This window comes from Ursus arctos, unplaced genomic scaffold (genome assembly GCF_023065955.2).
Source record: "Ursus arctos isolate Adak ecotype North America unplaced genomic scaffold, UrsArc2.0 scaffold_7, whole genome shotgun sequence".
Lineage (NCBI taxonomy): Eukaryota > Metazoa > Chordata > Mammalia > Carnivora > Ursidae > Ursus > Ursus arctos.
Window position 1 is genome coordinate 70,510,718 of NW_026623089.1, and position 27,415 is coordinate 70,538,132.

At 37.5% G+C, this 27,415-nt stretch overlaps 1 protein-coding gene across 7 annotated transcripts in view; it reads right to left on the reverse strand.

Moving 5' to 3' along the window:
- Window positions 1–27,415, reverse strand: part of ARID4B (AT-rich interaction domain 4B) — a 147,128-nt gene that overhangs the window by 81,087 nt on the left and 38,626 nt on the right. For all 7 annotated transcript variants that reach the window (XR_008958096.1, XM_026504137.4, XM_026504138.4 and 4 more), the window contains exons 3-4: window positions 3,422–3,532; window positions 698–763 (exon numbers count right to left, since the gene is read on the reverse strand). Coding sequence is in view for 6 of the 7 variants with exons in the window: in XM_026504137.4 (XP_026359922.2) it covers window positions 698–763; window positions 3,422–3,532 (177 nt within the window). In the remaining variant the exon portion in view is untranslated. The remainder of the gene's footprint in view (window positions 1–697; window positions 764–3,421; window positions 3,533–27,415) is intronic.

The following is a 27,415-nucleotide window of genomic DNA, read 5'->3' on the forward strand; positions in this document are numbered from 1 at the left end:
GAGGAGAAATGAATGCAAATAAATAAAATTATCTGTATGTAACATGCTTATCACTTTAATTGCCTGATAACCCTTAAAAAATTTCATTTGCCTGTAGTTGCTTCAACAAATTAGCACTCTAAAAGCTCCTTGGGGCACCTGGGTGGCTCAGTTGGTTAAGCGTCTGCCTTCCGCTCAGGTCATAATTTCAGGGTAGTAGGATCAAACCCCATGTCAGGCTCCCTGCTCAGGGGGGAGTCTGCTTCTCTCTCTCCTTCTGCCCCTCCCCACACTTGTATGCACGCTCTCTCTCTCAAATAAATAAAATCTTAAAATAAATGAATAAATAAATAAATAAAACCCTGAGGTTCTTAATGTGTTGGGGTTTTTTCCTCACTTTTCACATCATCATAGAACCTCCATCACTTAATCCCTAATTCGTCACCTATTACTTCTGGAAGTGCAACATGGCGAAAAGGAAACAGATGAGTAAATAAAAAACAGTCACTGCTTCCTTGATGTTCACTTTATTTCTGAACACAGGCTTTCCTGTCACAACAAGTTTCACTGAACATTCTATTGTTTTCCACTGGTCTATTTAGAAAGAATTATGATTATCAACTCGATAACAGCCAATGATTAAAAAGAAATGACCAAGTATAAATTTTTGTCTCCCACTGAAGCATCAGAATTAATAAAGAATAAACAAATGAATTACCTTTAGTGGGCCCTTTATGTGGTCATCCTGAACTTCCACTGTTGAAGAATCATGCCTAAATGTTACCTAGAGATATAAATTTAATTAGCAACAAGCCCACACAAAAAAATCAAGTGACACAAGCTCATCAACACATGAATTCGTTTTCATTAGAAGTAATCTAACACAGCTGTCTAGTGTATACAAAATCTCAATCCCTAAGCAGATTAACTGAAAAAATTATTATTTAAACAGACAACTTCCCAGATTAAATCAGCTGGTGTTTCATGTATCAGACTTTATTCAGTACTATTAGCTATGACTTTAGTAATATAATTTCTTTTCCTAAAAAATGAGGGGGGAAAAACAGGTGAAGACCTTAGGCTACTGGGTCCTATATCATTCTGTGAAGGCCTAGTTTAATAATAAGCAGTCGCCACAAACATTTACTGAGAGCTAAGCATCAGGCTCAAGCATTAAACATATAATCTTTACAACAACGTTATTAGGTAGGTAGGATTGTTCCCACTTTGTTGATAAGAAAACTGAGGAGCAGAAAGTATAAGTAATGAGTCCAAGATCACAGAACCGATACATGGTAGAGCTAAGATTCAAACTCAGGCAGTCCAGCTCCAGAAGTTTACCGTATTCTGTATTAGTACAGAAATCAGAGAATGGGAAACCAGATGTGAGGATATTAAGTTAAAATAAGGGTTAAGTTTAAATATTTCACATTAGTTGGTGAAAAATAACATAGCTTCCAGTATTCGATGTAGAAAAAGGTGTTTTCCCTATAAAAAGCAAGAGTTCCTATAGGGATTGAACCATCAACACGGTCTTATCAGATGTCTATGGTAATCAATCTACGTAATATGCTCACAAATAAGTTATGAAAAGAGATGTCCTATACTCACAGCATCCCAGGCATTTCTGTCTCACACAAAAGCATTACCATGCTTTATTTAAATTATGTGTTGAGTTATTTCTGTCACTCACTCAAACTGTAAGCCACTTTATGACAGAGATCAGATTTTAATACTAGGTTTCAATACCTAATATAGTACTTAGCACATAGTAAGTGTTTAATAAATGAAAACTGATGAGGAAGAAGTATACCAACAAATTGTTGAAAATGTATTAACTCTGTGTGAATCATAAACAAACCAGAAGTATACCACTATAACTGTTGAGAAAATAATTAACTTTGAATTATAAACAGATTTTTAGAGCAGCCAAAAAAATTAGTAAGTTTTAGATATCCATTATTTACAATGCACAAGGTACTGGTACTCTGTGCTATCAACAGAAGCAGTAGAAACCAACAGTTCTCTTCCTTGTATTAATAGCAAGAAATGGCAGGAGTGATATATGCCATTTAGCTGGTTCATTCATTACACAGCAACACCCAGCTGAGACTGCAAGTCAGGGCAGTCTGACTGTGCTCTGCAAAGCAAAGCATGGGTCCTGGAGTAAAACTGCTCCTGTCCAAAGGGAACACCTTTTTTTAACTAACACAGAAGTCTTACCTGTATGCCAAGCTCTACTAAAGAAGTTATCTACCAGGAGGAAGGGCTTTTGTCTAATTCATAGTAAGGTACTGCATGTACCAGTAGAAGCTCTGTCTGCAAGAGTGAGGAAACTGATAAAAAAACTCTCTCTTCATTTCCAAGATACTGGTGGCAGAAAAATGAGTGTTCAGGGAACACCAGCGTGTGAAATCAGAACAGGGAAAGGCACTATACGAACACTATAAGAGTATCCATAAAAATCAAATCATGAAAGAGCTCACGGGTACCACACAAGTGAAAACTTAAGGCATGGTGTGCCAAGACTACACTCCTTCAGGTTTACAGTTAATTTAAAGGTGTTATCAAAATGGATCTTAACTAGGAATGTAAATCACAATCACAGGAAGCTTTTTGCAACACATCCATGCATAAGGAAAGAACCTAGGATATAAGCATGTAAAAGCTCCAGAAGAGAATCTGAAACTCCACTGGACATACACCATCTCTGTGGCCTGCTTGACTCGGTGGTACTCAAACCAATGTTTTACAGGGTATCTGCTAACCTGCACTATAAATCCCCTGGGGACAAAGATCAGGTCATCCTCATGTCCTCAGCCTCCTTCCATCTAACAGAGTAGCCTGCACAGTTTACCACTCAGTAAATAATTGACAAATGAATAAATATCTACCTTCAAATATTGCACTTGTTCTATATTTTTCAACACTGATAACTCACTAAAATGTAAACAATTACATTTCTTTTTCTGCATTACCTGAGACAAAAAACAAGTATTTAAGGAAGGTTTTGTTAAGAAAGGTAGAGGATAAGGAAATCAACAACTAGATCTATCTTATTTTATTGTTATCTAAAACACCATCAATTATAAATCACATCTCAACTTGATGGTTAAAATGGTGGGGGGGGGGGATGTAAAATTAAGAATTAAACTACATGACTTCTAAGGTCCTTTCCAGCTCTAAAAGGCTAACAACACAGAGAGTACCAAGCCTGTCCATGCTGAAACGGCATTCAAAATATCAATCTGTAATAACATAACTTCGTTCTAATTAGAATACTTTAATATTCCAAATAATGTTTTGTTTTCAGGCATTTGACAACCCTCATATAGAAACTAAACTCATCTTGCAGAAAAAAAAGTCTTAAATACACCCACCCAATACAAGTTTAAATATCAAATACCGAACATATAACTTATAAGATCTACATATACTGTACCTTGACTTTGACAAGTCTTTTTGCTGTCTTGATCTTAGCTTCACAAAAGGCTCCTCTGTATTTAGCACTCACATCAGTGCCCACTGTCAAATAGGGAGGCTCATCAAGGGCCTAAAAATGCAAACAGATATAATTAGATTTAAAGTCTCTAATTCTTTAGCACAATTAGACTTCAGACTGGCAGATCTATCCTATTACAGCTATAAAAGTTGTAATAATGGAATGTATTTGTTAACAAGAACCATCCATAAAATACTCTAACTTAAAAACTAGTAAAATCTATGTATCAAAAACCCTATTTAAATGTACATCGTACAAAATAAAAATACATCTTTTTTCTCTATATAAAATACATATAGTCCATGATATGAATCAGCTTAATCAGAAGTTTATCATTCTATCCACCCTTCCATCTACCCATTCATTCAAACATTTATTAACCCTATGATCACCTAAAGAGAAGGCAGATCCTTAAAAGCCTCAAATATTTAGGCTACATCTTAACAGCCACCCAAATTCAGAATACCTTTTCACATCCCTAGACGATTCTAGGGTAGACAAATCTAAGGGAGAATAATAGCACAGAAGGGGCGGGAAGAATTACCTGTATTTCAAACAACTGGAGAAAACTGTAAGAAGAAATCCAATCTGGGAAATCTTAAATGCTCTGGCATGGGTTCACTGTTTATTTACCCTTATATGTTAAATATTTTCAGTTTCCTCACTTGTAATTTATTTTTTTATTGTGTGTATGTGATTTAGTTAACAGTCCTAATCTGGCTGCTCTGACTCTTTACAATCAGGTACACTTCTGTGTAAGAGCTGTAATTTTAAGGAGTTCTGCTTATATTAATCAATTGCACAGTCAAAGGAAGGTTATGTAAGTAACTTTTTGTGAAGTGTTTTACAAGAAATACTAATATCCTGAGATGCTCCACCAAAAAGAAAAGGAGGAGAAAGTTTGGGAAAATCAGTTTATTGAATAAACCCCTACTCTGCCTCATTGTCCAAATAAACCGTTTTTTTCTATTAATACCTATTAACATCTATAGATTCTACAGAACATTATGCTATAGAACATAAGGTGGGGAAATGCTGTTAATATAGCAGTGAATGATGAAAATATAAATATCATTTGGATCTTAAAATAAATTCATCCCAATAGTTGTGGATAATACACACTGGGAGTGATCTATCAAAAAAAAAAAGATATAAATTCTAATGCTATACCAAAAGTACTATAATCAAATAACTGTAACTTTTTTTTAAAGGTGGGAAGTAGCACATAAACCAAGACAAAGGTACTACAACTAAAAATATCAGGGTCACCTCCTTAATAGCCATTAATTTCACATTCTATTTATTTCATGAAAAGTATTTTTAAAAAGAACACAAACTATACCAAATATACGGTTTTTAAAATCTGTGGCAGGGGAGCTGGCTGGCTCAGTCAGCAGAGCATGCGACTCTTGTTCTTGGGGCTATGAGTTCAAGGCCCACATTGGATGTAGAGTCACTTTAAAAAAGAAAGTTACCAAAAAAAAAAAAAATCTACCTCGGAAAATGCCCATATTTCAATTCATTTATGCCATAACAGAAGTATACCCTCATAGAAAGACAAAAATTTCTGAATTACTACTACTTACATTTGTTGCTATCATTGATTACAACTTTGATACCTTTGTACTACTCTTGCACCTAAAGTTAATAAATTTATTTTTCTACTTTACCTACTTGCCTTAACCCTCTTAAAATACCATTTCCCTTGGTCAAATTCTTGGTTAAATTCCAGACAAGCTAGTGGCTTTACTACAGCAAGACTATGAAACAGACATACAGCACTTCATCCAGAAATTTTAAGAAAATCTCAGAAAGATATCAATTCACTTTGTGGTTCAACTGGTATTGTGTGTTACCGCTACAAAAGCAAATGGCGGGGCTGTCTTCATGACCATAGACATTATTCTCCACAGTTTGCAAACCTCTCCCATTAACACATCGTGCCTTATTAGCCGGTAAATTTTATTTTCATAGACAAATAGTATAGTTAAAATAAATGAATATTGATGAGGAACAAGAAATTGTGAAATGAAGGGAAAAAAACAAGAAAACAACTAAAAGTTGCGCATTTGTGCCTATTCAGAAACAAGTATTTAAGAAATGATACGTTTTTTAGGTATTTTTATTATAGAGAATTGTAAACAAAAAAGGGAATAGAATAGTAATATATTTAGACTACTAGTATACAGAAACCCATTTACCTATTCTTTTCATTAATACTCATACCAAATCCTGCCAACATTCCAACAATAGCAAGCTATCACAATATGTTTATTGAGCAGATTTATTCAACTTAAATTTAAAAGAGATTTTTCCCCAAAACCAAGCCTATCTCACATCCTTACCAACATAAAAATCCACACTTACCAACATAAAAATCCATGCTAACAGAAAAGAGTTAATAATTACCTCAAATGTTGTGGAGGCAAATTATTATTCTGAAGGGTAATATTTCCCTTCCTTCAAGCTAGAACACATGAAAAGGAATTAGAAAAACACATAAAGAAAATGTCTATTAAAAAAATACTTGAAAAGGGAAACCAAAGTCTAATAAACTCCTGCTAAACTGAAACACACTGTTAGAACAGTGTTAATCTGTTAAAGGCAACACATGTAAAGCAAAGCCTATGGCCTGATTTTCTGCCTCTGTTATTTTGTTTTGCATCTTAGGTAAGTTACCTTTCTTTTCCTAAATTCTCACCATTAAATGAACATATACCTCTGTCTAGTAAGTGTTTCTCAAAGCCTGGGGGTTACAGAGATGGTCAAAATGGGACACTGAGACACATAATCATCTCTAAGTGAAACTATGCTAACCAAAACATGAATGAGAATTTCTACAGAAAAACAAATGAAATCCATAACCTGCCTACATGGTCAGACTTGTGTACATAATTTTAGCAGAGCATAAATTATCATTCTATCATTAATATAACATAAAGTAATAAAGGCGACTAATAGCACAGAGAGAAAAGACAAGGTCCTTACCCCAGCTCTATTCCTTACACGAACTAGATGAATTTTTGTAGGCTACTAAACCTCTCTAAGCTTCAGTTTCCACATCAGGAAAACATGGTCAATAATAAGCACCCAATTATGAGGCCTCAAGTATTTAGCCGTTAACAATTACTATTACTATTATGAAACACTCAAGGTGGGCAAACAAGCCATTAAACCGATGTAAATTCAGATTTGGCACCCCCCTTTTTTTTTTCAGATTTGAGAGAGAGAGAGAGAGAGAGAGAGAGAACGGGTGCACACGTGGGGAAATGGGCCGAGGGAGAAAGTGTATCACAAGCAGACTTCGAAGCAAGAGCAGAGCCGGGCTCAATCCCATGACCCTGCAATCACAACCTAAGCTGAAATCAAGAATCCTTTGCTTCACCAACTGAGCCACCCAGGTGTCCAATAAGCAATCATTTAAAATGAGATTTTTGCCTCTAGCATTTTAAAAAGAAAAAAAGGAGGCACCTGGGGGCTCAGTCAGTTAAGCTTTTCCTAGAAATGCAAAAATAATCAGATATATTTATATTATACATATATAAAAATATACATAATAGGGGCGCCTGGGTGGCACAGCGGTTAAGCGTCTGCCTTTGGCTCAGGGCGTGATCCCGGCGTTATGGGATCGAACCCCACGTTAGGCTCCTCCGCTATGAGCCTGCTTCTTCCTCTCCCACTCCCCCTGCTTGTGTTCCCTCTCTCACTGGCTGTCTCTATCTCTGTCAAATAAATAAAATCTTTAAAAAATATATGTATACATAATAAAGATATGATTAACTGCTAAAAAGGGATTAACCTATGGGAAAGGGAATGGAATGAAGGGATATGTGTATAAAAACATTTCATTCAAAGTAAGTCTTCCTGTTCTTTTTTATTTTTTAGAGAGAGAGAGCACACAAGCACACGGAGGGTGGGGTGGGGAGCGGATCTTAAGTAGGCTCCATGCTCAGTGCAGAGTCTGATGCGGGGCTCAGTCTCACAGCCCTGAGATCATGACCTGAGCCGAAACCAGGAGGTGGACGCCAACAGAGCTACCCAGGTGCCCCAGTGTTCCTGTCTTTAAAAAGAAAAAAAAAAGGGGGGGGTGTCTCTTTTTGATTTGTTACAAGTGGCATGTTCTTTGCTTTTTAAAAGGTATACTAAGGGGCACCTGGGTGGCTCAGCCGTTAAGCGTCTGCCTTCAGCTCAGGTCATGATCCCACGGTCCTGGGATCGAGCCCTGCATCGGGCTCCCTGCTTCGGGCTCCCTGCTTCGTGGGAAGCCTGCTTCTCCCTCTCCCACTCCCCTTGCTTGTGTTCCCTCTCTCGCTGTCTCTCTCTGTCAAATAAATAAAATCTTTAAAAAAATAAAAAATAAAAAAAATAAAAGGTATACTAAGGCGGGGGGGGGGGGCTCCTGGGTGGCTCAGGCTGCCTTTGGCTCAGTTCATGATCCCAGAGTCCTGGGATGGAGCCCCATGCTGGGCTCCCTGCTCAATGGGGAGCCTGCTTTTCCCTCTCCCCCTGCTTGTACTCTCTTGCTCTCTCTCACTCGCCCTCTCCTCTCTCACACAAATAAATAAAATCTTAAAAAGAAAAAAAAAGATTCTCTCTCCCTCTCCCTCTGCTCCCCTCCCTGTCCCTCAGGCACACATGCTCTAAGAAAACAAAAATAAAAAGTATACTAAGGAACATTTCAAACATATGCAAAAGAAGATGGGACTGCGTAATAAATCCCCCACATACTCATAATCTGGCTCCCACAATTATCAACGCAATTTTGTCTCATCTAAATTCCTACCCATTCCTCTTAAACAATGATTATTTTGAAAGAAACCCAGATACCACATCACTTCATGAGAACAGTAAAGAGTATTATAATCTAAAGGGGGAGGAAAGTATTCTAATCTGTAGTGACTGGGATTATGGGTTATTTTTATTTTTCTTATTAATACTTTTCTGTACTCGCTAATGTATTTAGAATGAGTATATTAATGAGTGTCAGTACAAGATAGTAAATTAAGAGCACAGGCTCTTGAATTAGATTGCTTAGGCTCAAACCTACCACTTAGTTGCTAGGTGATCCTGGACTGGAACCTCTGTACCTCATAATAAAAGAGTGACTATCTCACAGGGATGAGACGTGAAATGCTACATGTAAAGTGCTTGGAACATGGCTCGGCATACAGTGCCAAATAAAGACTGTTACTATTACTCAATAATTTGGAGGAAAATTGTGAGTTAAAAAGAATTTTTAAGTCCTATACAAAAGAGATTCCACACAAATAGAACAGATGCCAGTATAATTGTGTATAATACAGAGGAAGCTGGAGAGGAGGTGTTTAAATATTATTCCCCTCATGCAATTCAAATCCTGTTGATTCTAGTAGCGAGAGAGGTTAAAGTGCAGGATTGTTCCATTATGAAGTACATCACAACCCTTAAGTATAGTAGAGAGACAACCAAGACTATATACCTATTTTAGGGCTCCTGGTCTTTGGTACAATAGAGATATACAAAGAATTATTCAGCTGGTTAACTAAAATTACCTGGACCAACACTGACCCTGTTAGATATACATGTCTTTAAACCAGAAAAATACTCTTACCTTCTCTTTTTGCTCTGCTTCTCTGATTTTGGTCAATAATATGGACCATCTCAGAGGCTAAAATAAAATGTTATTATGCAGCACCTCCATGCCAAAAAGGAAATTAAACTACTAAATTACCATCCCTTTGTTTAGCAAACAGAACAGTTTTCTAGTTGTCAAGGCAACGGCTACCTCACAGTTATCCAGCATTGCTTAAACAATTATTTTTCTAGTCAATCTACCAAATGCCCTAACTGGCATCTAAAAACCATTGAATTCCATGGGAACACTTAAAAGCATAAGCGATTTTTAAATTAGCTATTGGTGGATAATAATCCTTTAAGAAGCCAAAATGCCAGTGAAACATAAAACTGCCCAAAGGAACCAACAGTAATTTCTAATGTGCACTACACCAAATATTTGAAGTAAGCTTCAGAAAGACAATAGTTGAATCAATTCTCCAAATGGCTGACTAATGTTGACACTGCCTAGGAAATATTCAGTTATTCAAGATGTATTTTTTAAAAAGCAAAACATGGCTGATGACATTTTATTGAGGTAGTTTCTTCAGATGGGTAAGCATTCAAACTGGTTGTGGCAGTGCCAATGCAGCCAGGAGAAACAGAGAACAAGAGTACTAAATTTGATGCTAAAACCCTTAGTAAATAAATGTACTTAAACACATAGTGTAACAATAATCTAGGAAAACGACCTTTCGTATATGACAATCTCAAAGAAGCATTAAAACAATAGCAGAGATAATTCCAACAGATGAATGAATGAAAAATACACCTATATGCCAAAGGGTATGTCATTTAAAAATGAAAATGCACAATTTTTTAGAACATAAAAAAACTAAGTACACTGAAGAAATAAAGAAAACTGTAATCTAACTTTAAAATCTTCTCCAGGACCATTTCCTCTCTTCCTTTTCATGTGGTACTAAGGGCTAAGAGTTGGGGAGGACAGACACCAAGGACAGATGCTGAGTATACAAGGTAACGAGGAGGCAGCTGTAGGAGTCGCATGGAAGCGCAGGCCCATCCTGTCGCTAAGGACATGGTGGGAGCTGAGCAGAGACAGAGGAAGTGAGCAGCATAATTAAATGTGTTATACTCACCAAATAAGTAAACTGACTGATCAAATAAGTAAATATACTGAGGATAGTGGGGCCATGTTTCTCCCTGCCAAAGAAATTTAAAAGGAGGGGAGGGGAAAGGCTATAAGGAAGTCTAAGGTGGAGTGCCTGCGTGGTGCAGTCGGTTAAGCATTCAACTCTTGGTTTTGGCTCAGGTTGTGATCTCAGGGCCGAGAGATCCAGTCCTGCATCGGATGCTGCGCTGGACGGGGAGCCTGCTTAAGTTCTGCTCTCTTTGGGCGTGCCTGGGTGGCTCAGTTGGTTAAGCCTCTGCCTTCAGCTTAGGTCATGATCCTGGGGTCCTGAGATTGAGCCCTGCATCGGGCTCCTTACTCAGTAGGGAGCCTGCTGCTCCCCCTGCTTGTGCTCTCTCTCTTTCTCTGTCAAATAAATAAATAAAATCTGGGGCACCTGGGTAGCGCAGTCGTTAGGCGTCTGCCTTTGGCTCAGGGCGTGATCCCGGCATTCCGGGATCGAGTCCCACATCGGGCCCCTCCGCTGGGAGCCTACTTCTTCCTCTCCCACTCCCCTGCTGTGTTCCCTCTCTCGCTGGCTGTCTGTCACATAAATAAAAAAAAAAAAATAAAAATAAAAAGATTTTTTTAAAAAATAAATAAATAAAATCTTTAAAAAAAAAAAAGATTTGCTCTCTCCCTCTCCCAATGCCCCTCCCCTGCCTGTGGTGTTCCCTCTCTAAAATAAATAAATCTTAAAAAAAAAAAAAAAGAAATCTAAGGTATTGGCCTGGAATTAGAAATAGGAATTCATAGTTGCATAATATACACACATAGAAAAATGAGTGAGTAGTAACAGGTGTGTGTGCGTGTATTTGTGTGTGTGCACATATATACATACATATATTTTCCTAATTCTGTCCACCTAGAAGGCCCAAGAGCAACTGATAGCCCGGTAACAAAAAAACATACCAATGGTCCATCTCTTGATTTCTAAATCCCATCCTACATTAAAAGAAACCAAAGATCTTCGGAGAAATGGCTGACTTCAAAGTTGGGCAGGGAAACTACAAGAAGAATTTGAAACATCTTGAGCCAGAAAGTAAGGAAATGTTCAACAAATAATAGGAGACATTTCAAAGAGACACAGGAGCCAACTGAAGGGGTTCCTACTGGCCAAACGGGGGAAACTTTGAGCATCAAAATAAATACTAGTTATCTTTGATAGGCATGTATATATATATATGTCAAAAATGACTAAGATGTATATATTCTACTGTAAGTAAATTATACCTCAGTTTAAAAACTCAGTAACTAATTACAACCCACTCATTAAAACTGGCATCCATGAGTCCATACTGACAAATGAATGAATGATGAATAAGTAAGTAAATGCAGAAAAGGGAAAGTTCTTCCTTACAGTAGAATGTTAATAAACGTAGCAGCAATGATGGAAACAGAGAATCATCTTTTGTCAGCCATCTTAAAGGTGATAGATTCAGAGCATTGTCTATAGATGCTAAACTGATGAGTGGAGGTCTGATGAACAGCGTACTGGCATAATTCTGGAGTATGCCTCAATTGTCAGTGGTGCAATAATGGAATATACTGAAAACCAAAGAACAACTTTCTGTGTGGCACTTGACAATGAGAAAAACTAGACCCAGGATGAAGAAGTTATCCTAAATAATTCCTTATTCCTGTATTCCTTAAAACTCAAAAGAATACAAAATATAGGGAAAACTAGGAAACAGTTTTAGATTGAAGTAGTCTGAAGATTCTCATATGCAACATGAATTCCTGGATAAAGCATGGACCAGGAAGGAAAAAGAGACATTCTTAGGAGAGTTGGTAAAATTTAAAAGGGATCTGTGGATACGATGGCAGTATTATACCCATACTGACTTCCTGATTTAGAGGCCTGAATGCAGGATAGGTACAAGAGAGGCCTTCTTGTTGGGAATTACACAGTGGAATATTTAGGAGTGACAGGACATCATGTCTGCAGCCTGCTCTCAAAAAGTATGAAGATAAAGATAATGGGTACATACATATGTACATACATAGAGATTGTATTAATTATTTGTACTATAAATTCAAAATTCTTTGAAAGTAAATTATTTTTTTAGGTGGTATATATATTTATTGGGCATCTGTATATTTTTTTCTGAGTTGCTCATTTGTGTTCTTTATCCATCTTTTTGAGAGTTACTGTTTTTTTTTTTTTAAGATTTTATTTATTTATTTGACAGAGAGACAGCCAGCGAGAGAGGGAACACAAGCAGGAGTGGGAGAGGAAGAAGCAGGCTTCCAGTGGAGGAGCCTGACGTGGGGCTCGATCCCAGAATGCTGGGATCACGCCCTGAGCAGAAGGCAGACGCTTAATGACTGAGCCACCCAGGCGCCCCCGAGAGTTACTGTTTTTTTAAACTGGATTGTAAAAGCTCTTTCATATTTTTTTTAAGTTCTTGATTATTAAAAAATAATCAGGGGTGCCTGGGTGGCTCAGTCAGTTAAGTGTTCGACTCCTGGTTTTAGCTCAGGTCCTGATCTCAGGGTCGTGAGACGGAGCCCCACATCAGGCTCTGTGTTCAGCACAGAATCTGCTTGAGGCTCTCTCAAACAAACAAACAAATAAACAAACAAACCTTTCCCCCCAAACACAAAAATCTTCTCTGGATGCCACCTATATTTCCTAATATTTTCCTAAAATTTAAGTTATTTAGATGATGGAACCACAAATTACTCATAAGCAAATTTTACCCCCAAGCAAATTTTACCCCCACATCTATTAACCAAAATTTACCCATATCTACTAACCAGGGAGATACCTACAACATTCACAGATATTGACAGAGGCATATTCCTGGAAATTTTATAAGCTCAAAATAGACATTCTTTTTTTTTTTTTTTTTTTTTTAAGATTTTAGTTACTTATTTGACAGAGAGACAGCCAGCGAGAGAGGGAATACAAGGAGGGGGAGTGAGAGAGGAAGAAGCAGGCTCCCAGCAGAGGAGCCTGACGTGGGGCTCGATCCCAGAAGGCTGGGATCACGCCCTGAGCAGAAGGCAGACGCTTAATGACTGAGCCACCCAGGCGCCCCTCAAAATAGATATTCTAACTAGACTATTCATCATCAGCAAAGAGATAAAAGAGAAATATAGGAAGGACATTTACTAAGTGTCTATTGTACATTTAAGACATATTCTATAAGCAAAAAAAAACACAGGCATTTTCCTTATGTAACACAAAAGTAGCCAATTTATTCTGCCCTCAGAAGAGGTTAGTCTTATTTGGTATCTTGCTGGTGAGGTCAAAACTTTATTCAAACTAAATGAAACTGCTTCAGAATAATGTCACTCTCAGAACATACCATGCTCATTTGTAATATTTAAACTTTAATGATCTAGTGGTGCAGCAAATTCAAAAATCAGAACTTACAAAGAGAAACCATAAACTGGCATTGTTACAGTTTATGTGTAGCTGAGCATTTTAGTAATACCTACTTTGGCAAGAACTGAAGGGCAAAAAGCAGAACATTTTGAAATGTCACAAGATAAGCCACTAAGGATGCATCTAGAAAGTATTTTCTAAGAGTTCGCCTGATTACCAAAAATAATCATCCTTGAAAGTCCCCATTAACCAAGTTTTTTTAGATGACCTGAAAACAACAATACTACATTTTTGTTTTATTATCAATAAAAATAATAGTAGAAAACTAAGGAGAAAAATCAGATTAGCAGAAGCGTCTGTCTTCTCAGAGATGACTATCAATTATACCATTTCAGATATTTTCCCCTAGCAAAATAACCAGAGAGACAGATGACAGATAGCTGGATCAACTACTTCTCACTTCATTGTAAACTTTTGTTTTTCACTTAATAGAGCCTGAATGTTCTTCCATATCTTAAAGTGATTCTGTAAAGTGATCGCTATTCGCTACACGGTCCTATCTGTGCTGTACCAACTTTTACGTACTTATTTCTTCACAACTGCAGAGAGAGGGAGATAAAAGCAGGGAGGGAGTGGAAGGAGGACGGATGAAACAGAGGATGACAAGGAGATAAACTGTAGAGGCCAGAGGCAGAGAAAACAAGGAGGAAGCAAATCCTATGGACATAGGGTTTGGTACTTGGTTCACTAGCTCTCCTGATGAAAACCATCTCCTATTTGTTGTCTAATTTCAGAGGGGTTGCACAACTTAATGTACTGATTAAAACACTGGCAAATCTGAAGAATCTCTGGCTTTTGAGCCAGAGAGATTGCTGTTCACTTAGTAACTTTCTGTCTTGGGAGTATGTCACCTCCACCATTTTAATCTTTGGTTTCCTCTCTATAGATTGGAGATTTATCTTGTAGGGTGCTTGCAAAAATTTTAAATTAAAATTAGGTAGTATATTTAGACTCCTTAGGAGACTGACAAGTCCTGGGTAAGCACTCAGCAAATATTAGATTAAACCATATGAAACTGCTATTTTTTTTTTTATTTTAATGTTTTTTTATATTATGTTAGTCACCATACAGTACATCCCTGGTTTCTGATGTAAAGTTCGATGATTCATTAGTTGCGTATAACACCCAGTGCACCATGCAATACGTGCCCTCCTTACTACCCATCACCACCCTATCCCATTCTCCCCCCCCGAAGCCCTCAGTTTGTTTCTCAGAGTCCATAGTCTCTCATGCTTCATTCCCCCGAAATTGCTATTTTTATAGATCAAAAAGATCAATTATTGGCAATTTATATAGCTTAACCAAATGTTGATTTTGTCCTTTTCTTTTAAACAGGTGGGAAACCAGAGACCAACGCTTCAGACACCAAACAGTACAATGCTATTCTACAATCTGCTCAGACCCTGCTCCTACTCCACTGCCCATGAGCAAGACCCAGCTTTGCGCTACTCACCTCTCTCGGTCCCACAGTACTCCACTTACGTGTATTTCCTATAGATGATTGGGCCTCTCTCTCACTGAGCTCTGGATCCTGGGCAACCTGCATTTGACCCTTATACCACTACCAGGGGTATAACTATTTGTTCCCACTTGATGGTTGTCTGGCCCAACAACCAAGTTTTTATCCTGTTTTATATCCTCAAGAATATAACCTTGAAAGAAGCCATCAAAAGGGAACTAATCTGGGGCGCCTAGGTGGCTCAGTCAGTTAAGCGTCCAACTCTTGATTTCAGTTCAGGTCATGATCTCAGGGTCATGAAATCAAGCTCCACAATGGGCATGGAGCCTGCTTAAGATTCTCTCCCCACCCCCACGCTCTCTCTCTAAAAAAAAATTTTTTTTTAATTAAAAAAAAAAGGAAACTAATCTTTAATCACTTTAAAAACTTTCCATCAGGGCACCTGGGTGGCTCAGTCGTTAAGCGTCTGCCTTTGGCTCAGGGCGTGATCCCACGGTCCTGGGATCGAGCCCCGCATTGGGCTCCTTGCTCCGCTGGGAGCCTGCTTCTTCCTCTCCCACTTCCCCTGCTTGTGTTCCCTCTCTCGCTGGCTGTCTCTCTCTCTCTGTCAAATAAATAAATAAAATCTTAAAAAAATAAATAAAAATTAAAAAAATAAAACCTCTCCATTACTTATCTAGTAACCAAAACAAACTAACCCACATAATATGTAATAAGCATTCTAAGCCCTAGGATTCATTCTAATTTCAGATCACTGATGTATTAACTCCTTTGGTAACCAATACTACAATACTCACTGTTACACTATATACTGGCTTTGCTTGTCCCAAACAGATACAAACATTCTATAAAGGTGAACATTTCACACTGTATTTTAATGATTTGTATCTGTTCTCTCTCCTAGATTGAGCAACTTCAGGCAGAAATAGCCTCTTACTCACCTCTGGATGCCCTGGTCCTAGAAGTGCACCTACATGTAGGAGGAATCTAGGAAACATTTACTGAACCAAAGAAATTGGACATTAATTAAGCCTGGCTAAATGAAAGTTCTCTTAAGGTAAGTATTTATATTTCAAAACACCTTATAATGAGAACCATCTTAAAGCGAGAGGTCAAAAGCATGAGCTCTGGAACCAGAGCACCTGGTTCAAACTCCAGGTCGGTGACTTACCAGGTATGTGACCTTTGAGGCAGATTATATAACTTCTCTGAGCCTAGCTTCACATTTGTAAAGTGGGATTGATAAATATTAATACAATAAGCATATAATCTGTATTTATATGTAAGTAAAATATAAAGTTGTGACCTGTTACATAGAAAATTATATGCGTTAATAAATCTAAAACAGTTTGTAACTTATCAGATAACCAAAATTGTTTAAAGACTTATTTATTTATTTATTTGAGAGAGACACAGAGAGAGAGAGAGCGAGAGCATGAGGTGGGGGGCCAGAGGGAAAGGGAAAGCAGACTCTGCTGAGCGTGGAGCCCGACGCAGAGCTCAATCTCATGACCAAATTTTTACAATAAAAAATGGCCATACAGTTTCATAAAAAACAAGCTGGTAATGTGACAACCATCAATTATTAGATAATTTCTCCTAACAAAAAGATATGTTCTGGCAATATATTTTACGAACAAGTTGATTAGACGGGTGGACAGACACCTGATCCAAACTGGGCAGACCAAGTTCTCTCTCCTAGGAATTAAATGCTGAAATGCTAATCGACTTGTTGGTACAGCAAAATAATATAGCTTATAGCCATTTTCTGACATGCGTAAGGAGAAAGAGAGAAAACTGGGCTGCGAAGAAAGAGTAAGAAATAAAGCAGAGCTAAAAGGACACGTAAGAGACTGTGTGTCCTCTGAGTGCCTACGGGAATAGCTAGTTCCTGCTACCTTTCCAACTCCCAACTTACTTAAATCCGTCCTAACATCTGACTGGATTTTCTGCTCTTGAGTACTATGCATCTTAAAATAAATTCCCTTTTCTGATTTTGATTGATAATCTGAGATGGTTTCTATTACCAATAATCAAAATACTCTTAATTAAAACCCATCAGAAATATATAAAAGTAGAAATAATATAAAATATAACTACAATTCTATAAACATTTCTTGAGCATCCATAATGCCCTGGGATACTTAGGACTTAGTTCACATCTATACAAACATCAAACCAATTCCAGTTTAAAATTCTAGGCTAAATTGTCACAATGTAGGTCTATGGCATTGAGAAGACTAACTGGACACATTAAATGTTGTATATTCCAGCTAGCATGATTTGTATTGGAAGGGAGGCACTGCCAAAGCCTTCAAACCAAAATCTCAGGAAACTCAAAAGTAATTTGACCCATGGTTTTGAAAGATTGCACTGAAAATAAAATTTCAATCTTCTATGAAAAAATAAGTTCTAAGTCTATTAACCTACTAACTATTCTTTTCTCACTGAACTGAATACTTATCGAGTAACTTGTCTGAATTCTGGTTAACCACAGCACATATATTATAACATTATAATACAAAGTCAGAATTGCTCTGGAAAAAACATTAATTTTGAAGAATAAAATCACTTACAAATATATGGGGTCCCTGCCTCCTATGGAGTCTCAATTTGTATTAAAACTATCACTAAAACTGGAAAGAACTTTCTGATACACCTGATCCACAGCTATCTATCAGTCTACAATATAAGATAAACAGTAATATTAAAGACAATAACGTGAGACTTTTTTAATGCCTTATTTTCTTATGTGCATATTTTAGGGTTTTTTTTTTTCTTTTTGTTGTTGTTTTGGGGTTTTGGTTTGTTTGTTTTTACCCTGATCGCCATTCAGCATCTTTCAAGTTTTTAATGGTGGCACCAAATGATTTTTACTTGGCCATTCCTACCATACTACATCACACTAAAAGGGGATTCTGTTAGTTGTTGAGGAGATCTCTTCACTTAGAACGAAGAGACATAATTTCAGGACAGGTGTAGAGAAACATACTTAGATCGAAACTATCTCCTGGCTCTGCATATGAACCTGGTCTTATTGCTAGGTCACGCTGGTTGTCCTCTGGATCACCAGAAATTACTGTTACATCAGAGTCAATATCAAATAGTTCCAGCCATATTTTAAGAACTCTTTACCCGTCCCCACTGCACAGTTATTTAAATAAATGAACACAAGATATCATTAATGAAAGCAGGTAGAAAGAGCCACACTATATACAGGGATCTATAAGAGACCCTCCAGGGTACTTGATCTTGCCTTCTTTCAATGGACTCTGAGAACAAAGCAGACAATCCTCAAGGCACTCTAACATGATCGCTTACATCAGACTGCTCATCAACAGACCTGGACTTTTAATTAAAAATTCATACCAGTCAAACGGATGACTTATCAACCTAGGATCCCAAGTGGATCAAAATATTTTCAGAAAATCATTACCAAGCCTGCCCTGCCACCTATTGTGATGACCATGCCCACCTTGCCACCAACTAAACTCTGCCTCCCTGGGATTCTCTGACCCCAACGAGGTCATGAAAAATTTTCAGTGAGATCCCCTTTCATAAGCATTCCTAGCTAGAAACAAAAGCCAATAAAGCCCTGAAATTCTAGCATTTCCTTTGCTAACCCGTTTTCCAAGAAAATGTTGAAGAAATAATCCACTGGTCTGATTACCCGGGTGAGATGAGAAAGTGCAAGTAGTGTGGAGACAATTCACTGAACACATAAAAAATACGGGAATCTTGTATTTATTTATCTTAAAAACAGATTAGAATGTAAGGTTTTTAACGTTTTTTAAGATTTTATTTTTATTTATTTAGGAGAGAGAGAAAAAGAGCACACGCACTCACACGCTAGAGAATATGAAGGGGGGGCGGGGCAGAGGGAGAAGCAGACTCCCTGCTCAGCCGGAAGCCCAATGTGGGACTTGATCCCAGGACCCTGGGATCATGATCTGAGCCAAAGGCAGATGCTTAACCAACTGAGCCACCCACAAAGTAAGCTTTCTAAATACATATTTATGTTGATCCCCCTGAGCCATGTGTCCCATGAACACATAGGTCCTGAGTGAAAAGTGGCAGTTACAGAACAGAGGGGGATTGAAAGTGGTCCATTCACTTTCAGTGTATTTATTGTGTTCAGTATGCCTGTAGATGTGTATTTGGCAGATGACATAATTTGGTTTCCATGAGTTGTGGATTATATCACAAATTAGGAAAGAGGTTCTCGAGTGTGCTCCCAGGACTGTGTCAAGCATTGCCTCCAAACTTGTTAGAACGCAAATTCTCAGGCTCCACTCTGGACATCCTGAATTAGAAGCTCTGGGGAAAGGAATCAGCAATCGGTGTTTTAACAAGCCTTCCAGGGAACTCTCTGATACACTCACTGTTTGAAAACTTGGACGTTATTTCTGTAGGTCTTCACTAGAACTTGTAACAGATAGACTCAGCAACTAACAATCTCTATTTGGTTTCCTGACCCGTGGGTATTATTATGGGTATTATGAGATACTATGGTGGCAATAGCCAAAGAAAAAGCCATTTGGGAATCATGGCTACCATCAAAGACTTGAAAGATGTCAGGATGGTGATGATGAAAAAAATATTTAAAATACACACAGAATGAAATAAGGCAATAAAGCAGACTCATCTAAAATAATATACAAATGTGGCTTAAGATTCCAGCAAAGAAATCAGAAACTGAGATAAAACTATTAATGCAAAAAGTAAAAACTCTAAGAAAAATGAAAACTAATACTTCTCTGCATAAGAGTTAATACAGGCCTGACTGCTATTGTTGGCCTGCTTGCAAGGTGGGCCCTTAGATGGCATCTGGGAACTTATGGGAACTTGGATTTCAGAAGGGTTCCCACAATTCACTGATAAGACTGGCTTACTGTGCCTTGACTATATTACAAACAATACAGTTTATGCTAAACACCTGTTTTCATTTTCAGAGTTGAGCATTTGGGTATGTGCCAAGCATGGGGTGCCTATGTAACCAGCCACTATAAAAATTCTGGGTGCTCAGTCTCTAACAAGCTTTCCTGTTGGCAACATGTCAGATACACCGTCACCATTCATTGTTAGGGGAATTAAGTGCCTCTTGTGAGACTCTACTGGGAGAAGATTCTGGAAGCTTGCATAGCTTCCCCCAGACTTCACCCCAAGCATCTTTTCCTTTTGATGATTATGTATCCTTGTGTTTTAAAAAATTACAGCCTACATATAACTATATACTGAGTACTGTGAGTTCTTTCCATGAGTTACGAAACCTAAGGGTGATCCTGAGAACTCTGAACGCGTTCTCTTCTATTATGAGCTCTTTGACAGTCACATAACAGGGTTAAAACACTGACAAACCAGCAAATCTGACATGTTTATATTATTCTTACTTGGTGCATTAATAAAATAAAAGGTTTTAATAGTATTTTATTTCCATTTTCTTACTTTTTTTTAACATATCCAAAGAGTCTAATTTGAATCACATGTTCAGTCCGTGGCCAGTCAAGGACAAGGCACCTACACTGACAGTCCCTTAGGGGAATCCAGAATGCTGTTACCAAATGAAGGGAGAATACATGCTGGGCAGGCCCAAATAGGAGAGGACCACTAAAATCAGGCTATTTGACAAATCCAAAATTTACTTCAAAGAAACTGGGGAAGCATCTCAAAGAAGACAGTCATGATCTCCCACAGTTCAAACTAAGTTACAAAGAGTCCTGAGTAACTTCTAATAGTTTACATTTGAAGACATAAAAATAAAAAACAAAGTGGTTTCAAACGTGAGCTCAAAGTAAGAAGTCGCAGACTGTACAGACTGCACAGTGATGACTTGCCATCAGACTGCTTCTTACCAGGGCAATTCTATAGAGTATGCCCCGAGGTGAGCAGGAGTTAGTAATCTAACAGCGGTTAGCAATTCTAAGGCTGCTGGGTAATAGCTAATAAAAATCTATTGTTTATACCATTGAAAAGACCAAGGAGAGATGCTGGAAACATTAGAGATACATAATGAAAAGAAATTAATACACTATTAATCATATTACATATCAATATTATCAATAATGGAATAATTTTCAGGCACAAATTGGTCAACTTTCCTATTTAGGGTAAAATATAGGCCTAGGAACATATACCACAGTTTAGAAGAAGAGGGATCAGGTATGAAATAAAGAGAAACATTGAAACAGTAGAATTTAGTGATATATTTGAAGGGATTAAAATCATCAAAAACACAATCACTATGTAAGCATAATGGTGCCTAACAATAGTCTCTAGTGGGTCCTAGTCAACCGAGTATTTACTTGGTCTACCCTTAACACTGTGGTATTTAGTGAAAACTATTTATAGCGCTGATTGTTTACTTATATAATCAAGAGCCTATGTTTTTACATGCTCCACTAAACCCAAGATCTTCCTTTAGCCCTCACTGCTGCCTCTAACTCTCAGAAGGTAATATTCTGCTCCAGATTACTTTGCAGGATACAATGGGCTACAGACTAAGTTCAGTAGACTTTGGGATAACAGTATGTAAATTTAGCTAATGCAAAAACTAGTTTCATGGGTATGTCAGATTCTGGAAGCACAAGTAGGTAAACCAAGGTGCTGTGGACAATGGACGCAGACTACTGTATACATAGGAGTAGTTAACCTGGAAGCCATAAAAGTGTTTCTGTAGGTCTCTGACAACCCTACAATTAAAGACAGAATTTTTGAGAGATTTTATATATGGACATATTAAACATATTTTTTCATAAACACTTTTCATCTAGGTTACCTAATTAAAATGCAAGAAAGGGAGAGAATAAGAATACTTTGAAGCACATTAACCAGATTTAACCAGAGATGGAAATATTTACTGCCTTAGATAGTATTTAACATTATAACAAAATAATAAAACTGATTAATACATTCCTTTCTATAAAAACAAACAAATTCTGTAGGTCAATAGGAAAAGGACCATTACTCACTGACATACAAAAGCAAACAGAAGCAGAACGCTAAGTGATTTTAAGGACACAACTAATCAGAGATAGGAAAAGGGCAGACACCCAAATTTCTACTCAGTGTTACTGCATGCTCCCTAGTAAGTAACACCAACCTATCATCCTTTAAAACTCTATCTGTGGGGCGCCTGGACGCTCGGTCAGTTGAACACCCGACTCTTGATTTCGGCTCAGGTCATGATCTTGGGGTTGTGAGATCAAACCCCACGTTGGGCTCCACACTCAGGGTGAAGTCTGCTTGGGATTCTCTTTCTCTCCCTCCCACTACCCGCCCCCCACACTTGTGCACCTGCACTCCCTCTCTAAATAAATAAATTTTTAAAAAATAAATAAATAAAACTACCTGTAACTAATATATAAAGTGATCTTCCCATTTAGGAGCCACTGTTAAAAAAATACTAAAAAGAAGAAAAGTTATTATTACAAATAGTTTTTTAAAAATGTGTACATGTAAAGACTTGGAAGGATATACTAAAATGTTAACAGTAGTTATCTTTGCAATGTCTGAATTGTGGGTGATCTTTATCCTGTCTAATTTTCTAGATTTCCCATATTTTTTATGAGTTTTTAATAATTTTTAAAATAACCAGAAACTGTTTAAATCAAATCTTTATTTTTATTATAAAGTTATTAATATTAAATGCTAGTATTCAGTATTTACTTAAAAGCAGTCAATTATGAGATTTCTTGCCAACACTGTATTTTTCCTTTTAGAAGTCAACTTGGACTCCTTCATAAAGGAAATAAAATTCATCCTGTATTTTAAGTGAATCTCCATTAATTCTGTAAAGTCTAACATCACGTGTTCTCCAAGCATACTGCGAAATTATCTTGACATGAAATGTGATAAACTGATCAGAAAGAGAAATTTAATTACATTCACTTCACAGGCTCTCATTTATTTGTACTTATATATGACAAGTGTGTCTTTAAAAATATAATGTGACCATGGCCTATTATTTCAACTAAAACTTAAGTGACGGAATTCTAAATGACATGTTTTCACTGCAACTTAATTTTTATTTTAGCTTTGCAAACACGTCACTATTTTCTGCATAACTGGTCCTTCTGTCATTTCCATGGTTATCAAAAAGAAGTGATTATACTTCTTCCACACAGATTAAAATACTGTATTTGGTTAACCAGAGAACACAACATATCACCCTACTACTATGTTACTCTTACACTTCATATTTACGTGGGCGCTAAAGTTTATCAATAATACAGTCACTATCATCAAGAAAAGGGTTAAATTAACTTTAAACTATCTTTTAAACAACATAAAATACCAAGCCATTTTGTAAAATTTCCGTTAAAAAACCTTAAGGCTTAATGTTAGAAAAACGTAAAAACTGTAGTTAGTATCTAGAAGTGACTCACTTTTCCCAAAGTTTCCAGAAAACCTAAGTTTTACTATTTCATCCTTGAGTAATACTAACTATTCAAATATTATCCTCAAAAAATACAGGGGTGCCTGGGTGGCTCATTCTGTTAAGTGACCAGCTCGTGATTTCAGCTCAAGTGGTGATCTCCCAAAGTTGTGGGATGGAGTCTCATGTTGGGCTGTGTGCTCAGCATGGAATCTGCTTGTCCTTCTCCCTCTGCACCTCATCACTAATTCCCTCTCTCTCTCTCTCTCAAATAAATAAATAAAATATTTTAAAAAATACAAACCTTCTAATAACTCATCAGGTGTATTGTAGCCAAATGACTATTGTCATTTATAGATCCTAATTTCATAAACATACTTTGTGGCTAAAAATATTTTGAGTTTTAACACAGAAAAGTCTAAACCTAAAAACATTTTAGCTTTTGTCAGACTTTAAAAAACTTATGTTAGTATTAATGGCTGACATTTGTGCTTACTTACATGCCAGGCCCTGTGCTAAGCATTCTATGCTTCATGGAGTCTACCTATGAGGTAGGTAATATTTCTATGCCTATGGCACGAAATCCTAAAGTAACATCTGTGACATCAAAATATTCCCCCAGTCTCAATGAGGATAGTGTAAAAGAAGGTACAGGTAAACAGAATAAATAAGACTGATAAAGGAATGAAATTCTAACCTTTTGTCTAATTCACGAACTGAAATATTATCAGCCTAATCCCACAAATGTAGTTACCTAATCACTTCTTCAGCAGGCACTAGGCCTGAATTTGGTGCACTATTTCTGTATTTCTGGAATTTTGACTTACTGATTTTTTTTCATGTGTAAGATATTCTCTTTTAAAGAAATTATTAGTAGCCTCTTTTAGCCAAAACCGAGTAACAAGCAACTGGATTTACTATCCAGCCTGAAACTAAAAACAAAAAACAAAATACTTTAAACAACAGTTTTCAAGTCACTGGACATCAGGCAAAGAGGAACAAAGATCCCTAAAAGAAAACAAATGAGGTGAACCCTATAACTGCTCTAGTTTACTGCTTTTGATAGTTGCCAGGCCACAGCACAAGAGGAAATTGAGGCAAAATCCAGAGGACTCCCTGTACAGAAGAAACAGAGGTAAGAGTCTAAGGAGACCAAGGTGGCTAGAAGTCCTAGAACAGACTATCAGAGAGGAGAAGGCTACCCAGAAAGAAAACCTAGAGATCTGTAAAAGGTCCTCCTCAAATCTTCAACAGAGGACCTAGCAATACATGCATGTAAGGAAACCACACAAGACCATAGAAGAACCTTCAGAAACAATTAGAGGGAATGCTGCCTGCTGTTCACACGGGACCAAAAAAGTGCATGTTCTTGCCAGTTATACTGGAAAGAGTACTCAGGAAAGTCCTGTCTTATCTCAGTAGTGGAGAAAAACTAGCCCCTGTCTGTGTACTGCTCCTGGCCTGCCTAACAAATTTTAAAAGCAAGACCCAAAAAGACCAAACTGTTTCCAAATAACTTACATACATCGTAAGAAAAACTTTAAGAAGATTTACAGGACTACAGAAATATCCAGCACCCAACATGGCAAAATTCACAATGTCTGCCATCCACTCAAAGATTATCAGGCATGCAAAGAGGGAGAAAAACATGAACTATAACAAGAATAACCAATCACTCAAAACTGATCCATATCTGTCACAGATATTAGAATTTGCACCTAAAGACATCAAATACCTGTAAGTGTATTCCATATGTTCAAAAAGTCAAAAAGAGACATGGAAAAAAAACTTTAAAGACTCAAATCAAACTTCTAGATATGAAAACTATGATGTCTGAAGGATGCCTGGAAGGCTCAGTTGATTAAGCGTCTGCCTTCAGCTCAGGTCATGATCCTGGGGTTCTGGGATTGAGCCCCGTGTCAGGCTCCCTGATCAGTGGGGAGTCTGCTCTCCCTCTGCCCCATCTCCATGCGTGTGCGCAGGCACGCAATCTCTCTCTCTCCCCCCTCTCTCAAATAAATAAAATCTTTAAAAAAACAAAAAACTATGATGTCTGAGATGAGAGACACATTAGATGAGTAAAAGATTCATGAACATGGAGAAAAAATAACAGAAAAAATTTAAACTAAAACAGAAAGAAAAAAGAAAACCTCACCTGTAAAAAATGGAAAGAGCATCAGGGAGCTGTGGCACAACTTCCAACAGCCTAATATATATGTAATTGGAGTCCCCAAAGAATAAGAAAGGGGATACGCAAAAAAAATGTTTTTTGAAGAAATAATGGCCAAATTGTTTCTAAACTAGATGAAAACTATAAACCTAGAGACCCAGGAAATTCAAAAATCCAAAACACAAGCAAATAATGTAATCAACCAAGCTGACCTGATTTACATCTACAGCACTCAACCCGACAAGAACAGAACATTCTTCTCAATTGCACACACATTTGTCAAGACAGAACATATTCTGGGACATAAATCAAGTCTCAATAAATGGGAAAGCGCTTAAGTTATACAAAATATGACTACAATGGAGTTAATTTAGAGATCAATGACAGAAAGATCTCTGGAAAGTCTACAAATATTTGGGAGCTAAGTGACACATGTCAAAATAACCCATGGGTCAGGGGGGCGCCTGGGTGGCGCAGTCGTTAAGCGTCTGCCTTTGGTTCAGGGCATGATCCCGGCGTTATGGGATCGAGCCCCACATCAGGCTCCTCCGCTGGAAGCCTGCTTCTTCCTCTCTCACTCTCCCTGCTTGTGTTCCCTCTCTCGCTGGCTGTCTCTCTGTCAAATAAATAAAATAAAATCTTTAAAAAAAAAAAAATAACCCATGGGTCAAAGAAGAAATCAAAAGGAAAATTAGAAAGTATTTCAAAGAGAATGGGAATAAAAATAGAACACATCAGAATGTGTATGATGTTGCTAAAGGAATATTTAGACATGAGTTTATAGCACTAAACACCTGTATCAAAAAGAAGAAAGGTCTCAGATCAATGACCTCAACTTCCACCTTAGAAATGTAGGAAAAGGGGGGGGGGCGCCTGGGTGGCACAGCGGTTAAGCATCTGCCTTCGGCTCAGGGTGTGATCCTGGCGTTATGGGATCGAGCCCCACATCAGGCTCTTCTGCTATGAGCCTGCTTCTTCCTCTCCCACTCCCCCTGCTTGTGTTCCCTCTCTCGCTGGCTGTCTCTATCTCTGTCGAATAAATAAATAAAATCTTTAAAAAAAAAAAAAAAAGAAATGTAGGAAAAGGGGATGCTGGGGTGGCTCAGTCAGTTAAGCATCTGCCTTCAGCTCAGCTCATGATCCCCGGTGCCTGGGATCAAGCCCCACGTTGGGCACCTACTCAGCAGGGGAATCTGCTTCTCCCTCTCTCTGCCCCTGCCCCTCCCCCTGCTCGTGTGCTCTCTTTCTTTCAAATAAATAAAATCTTAAAAAAAAAAAGAAAAGTAGGAAAATAAGAACAAATTAAACCTGAAGTAGAAAACAAAAAATAATAAAAATCAATATAACTATCAGTGAAATAGAAAACAGGAAAATAGAGAAAATCAATGAAAAAAAAATCTAACTTGTATTGAGATCAATGAAATTGCTAATCTAGCCAAAAGCATCATGGGGGGAAAAAGAAGATACAAGTTACCATTATCAAGAATGAGGGAGGTGACATCAGTACAGATTCTAAAAACATTAAAAGAATAATAAGGGAGCATTATAAACAACTCCATACCAATGAGTTTAGTAACTCAGATAAAATGGACAAATCTGACAGACACAAATTACAAAAACATACTCAACAAGAAATAATAACTGGAATAGACCTCTACCTATTTTAAAAATTGAACCTGCAGTGGAGCACCTGGGTGGCCCAGTTGGTTAAGCATCCAACTCTTGGTTCTGGCTCAGGTCATGACCTCAGTGTGTGAGATCCATGCTCAACACAGAGTCCTCCTTCTCCTTCCCCCCACTCCTGCATGTGTGC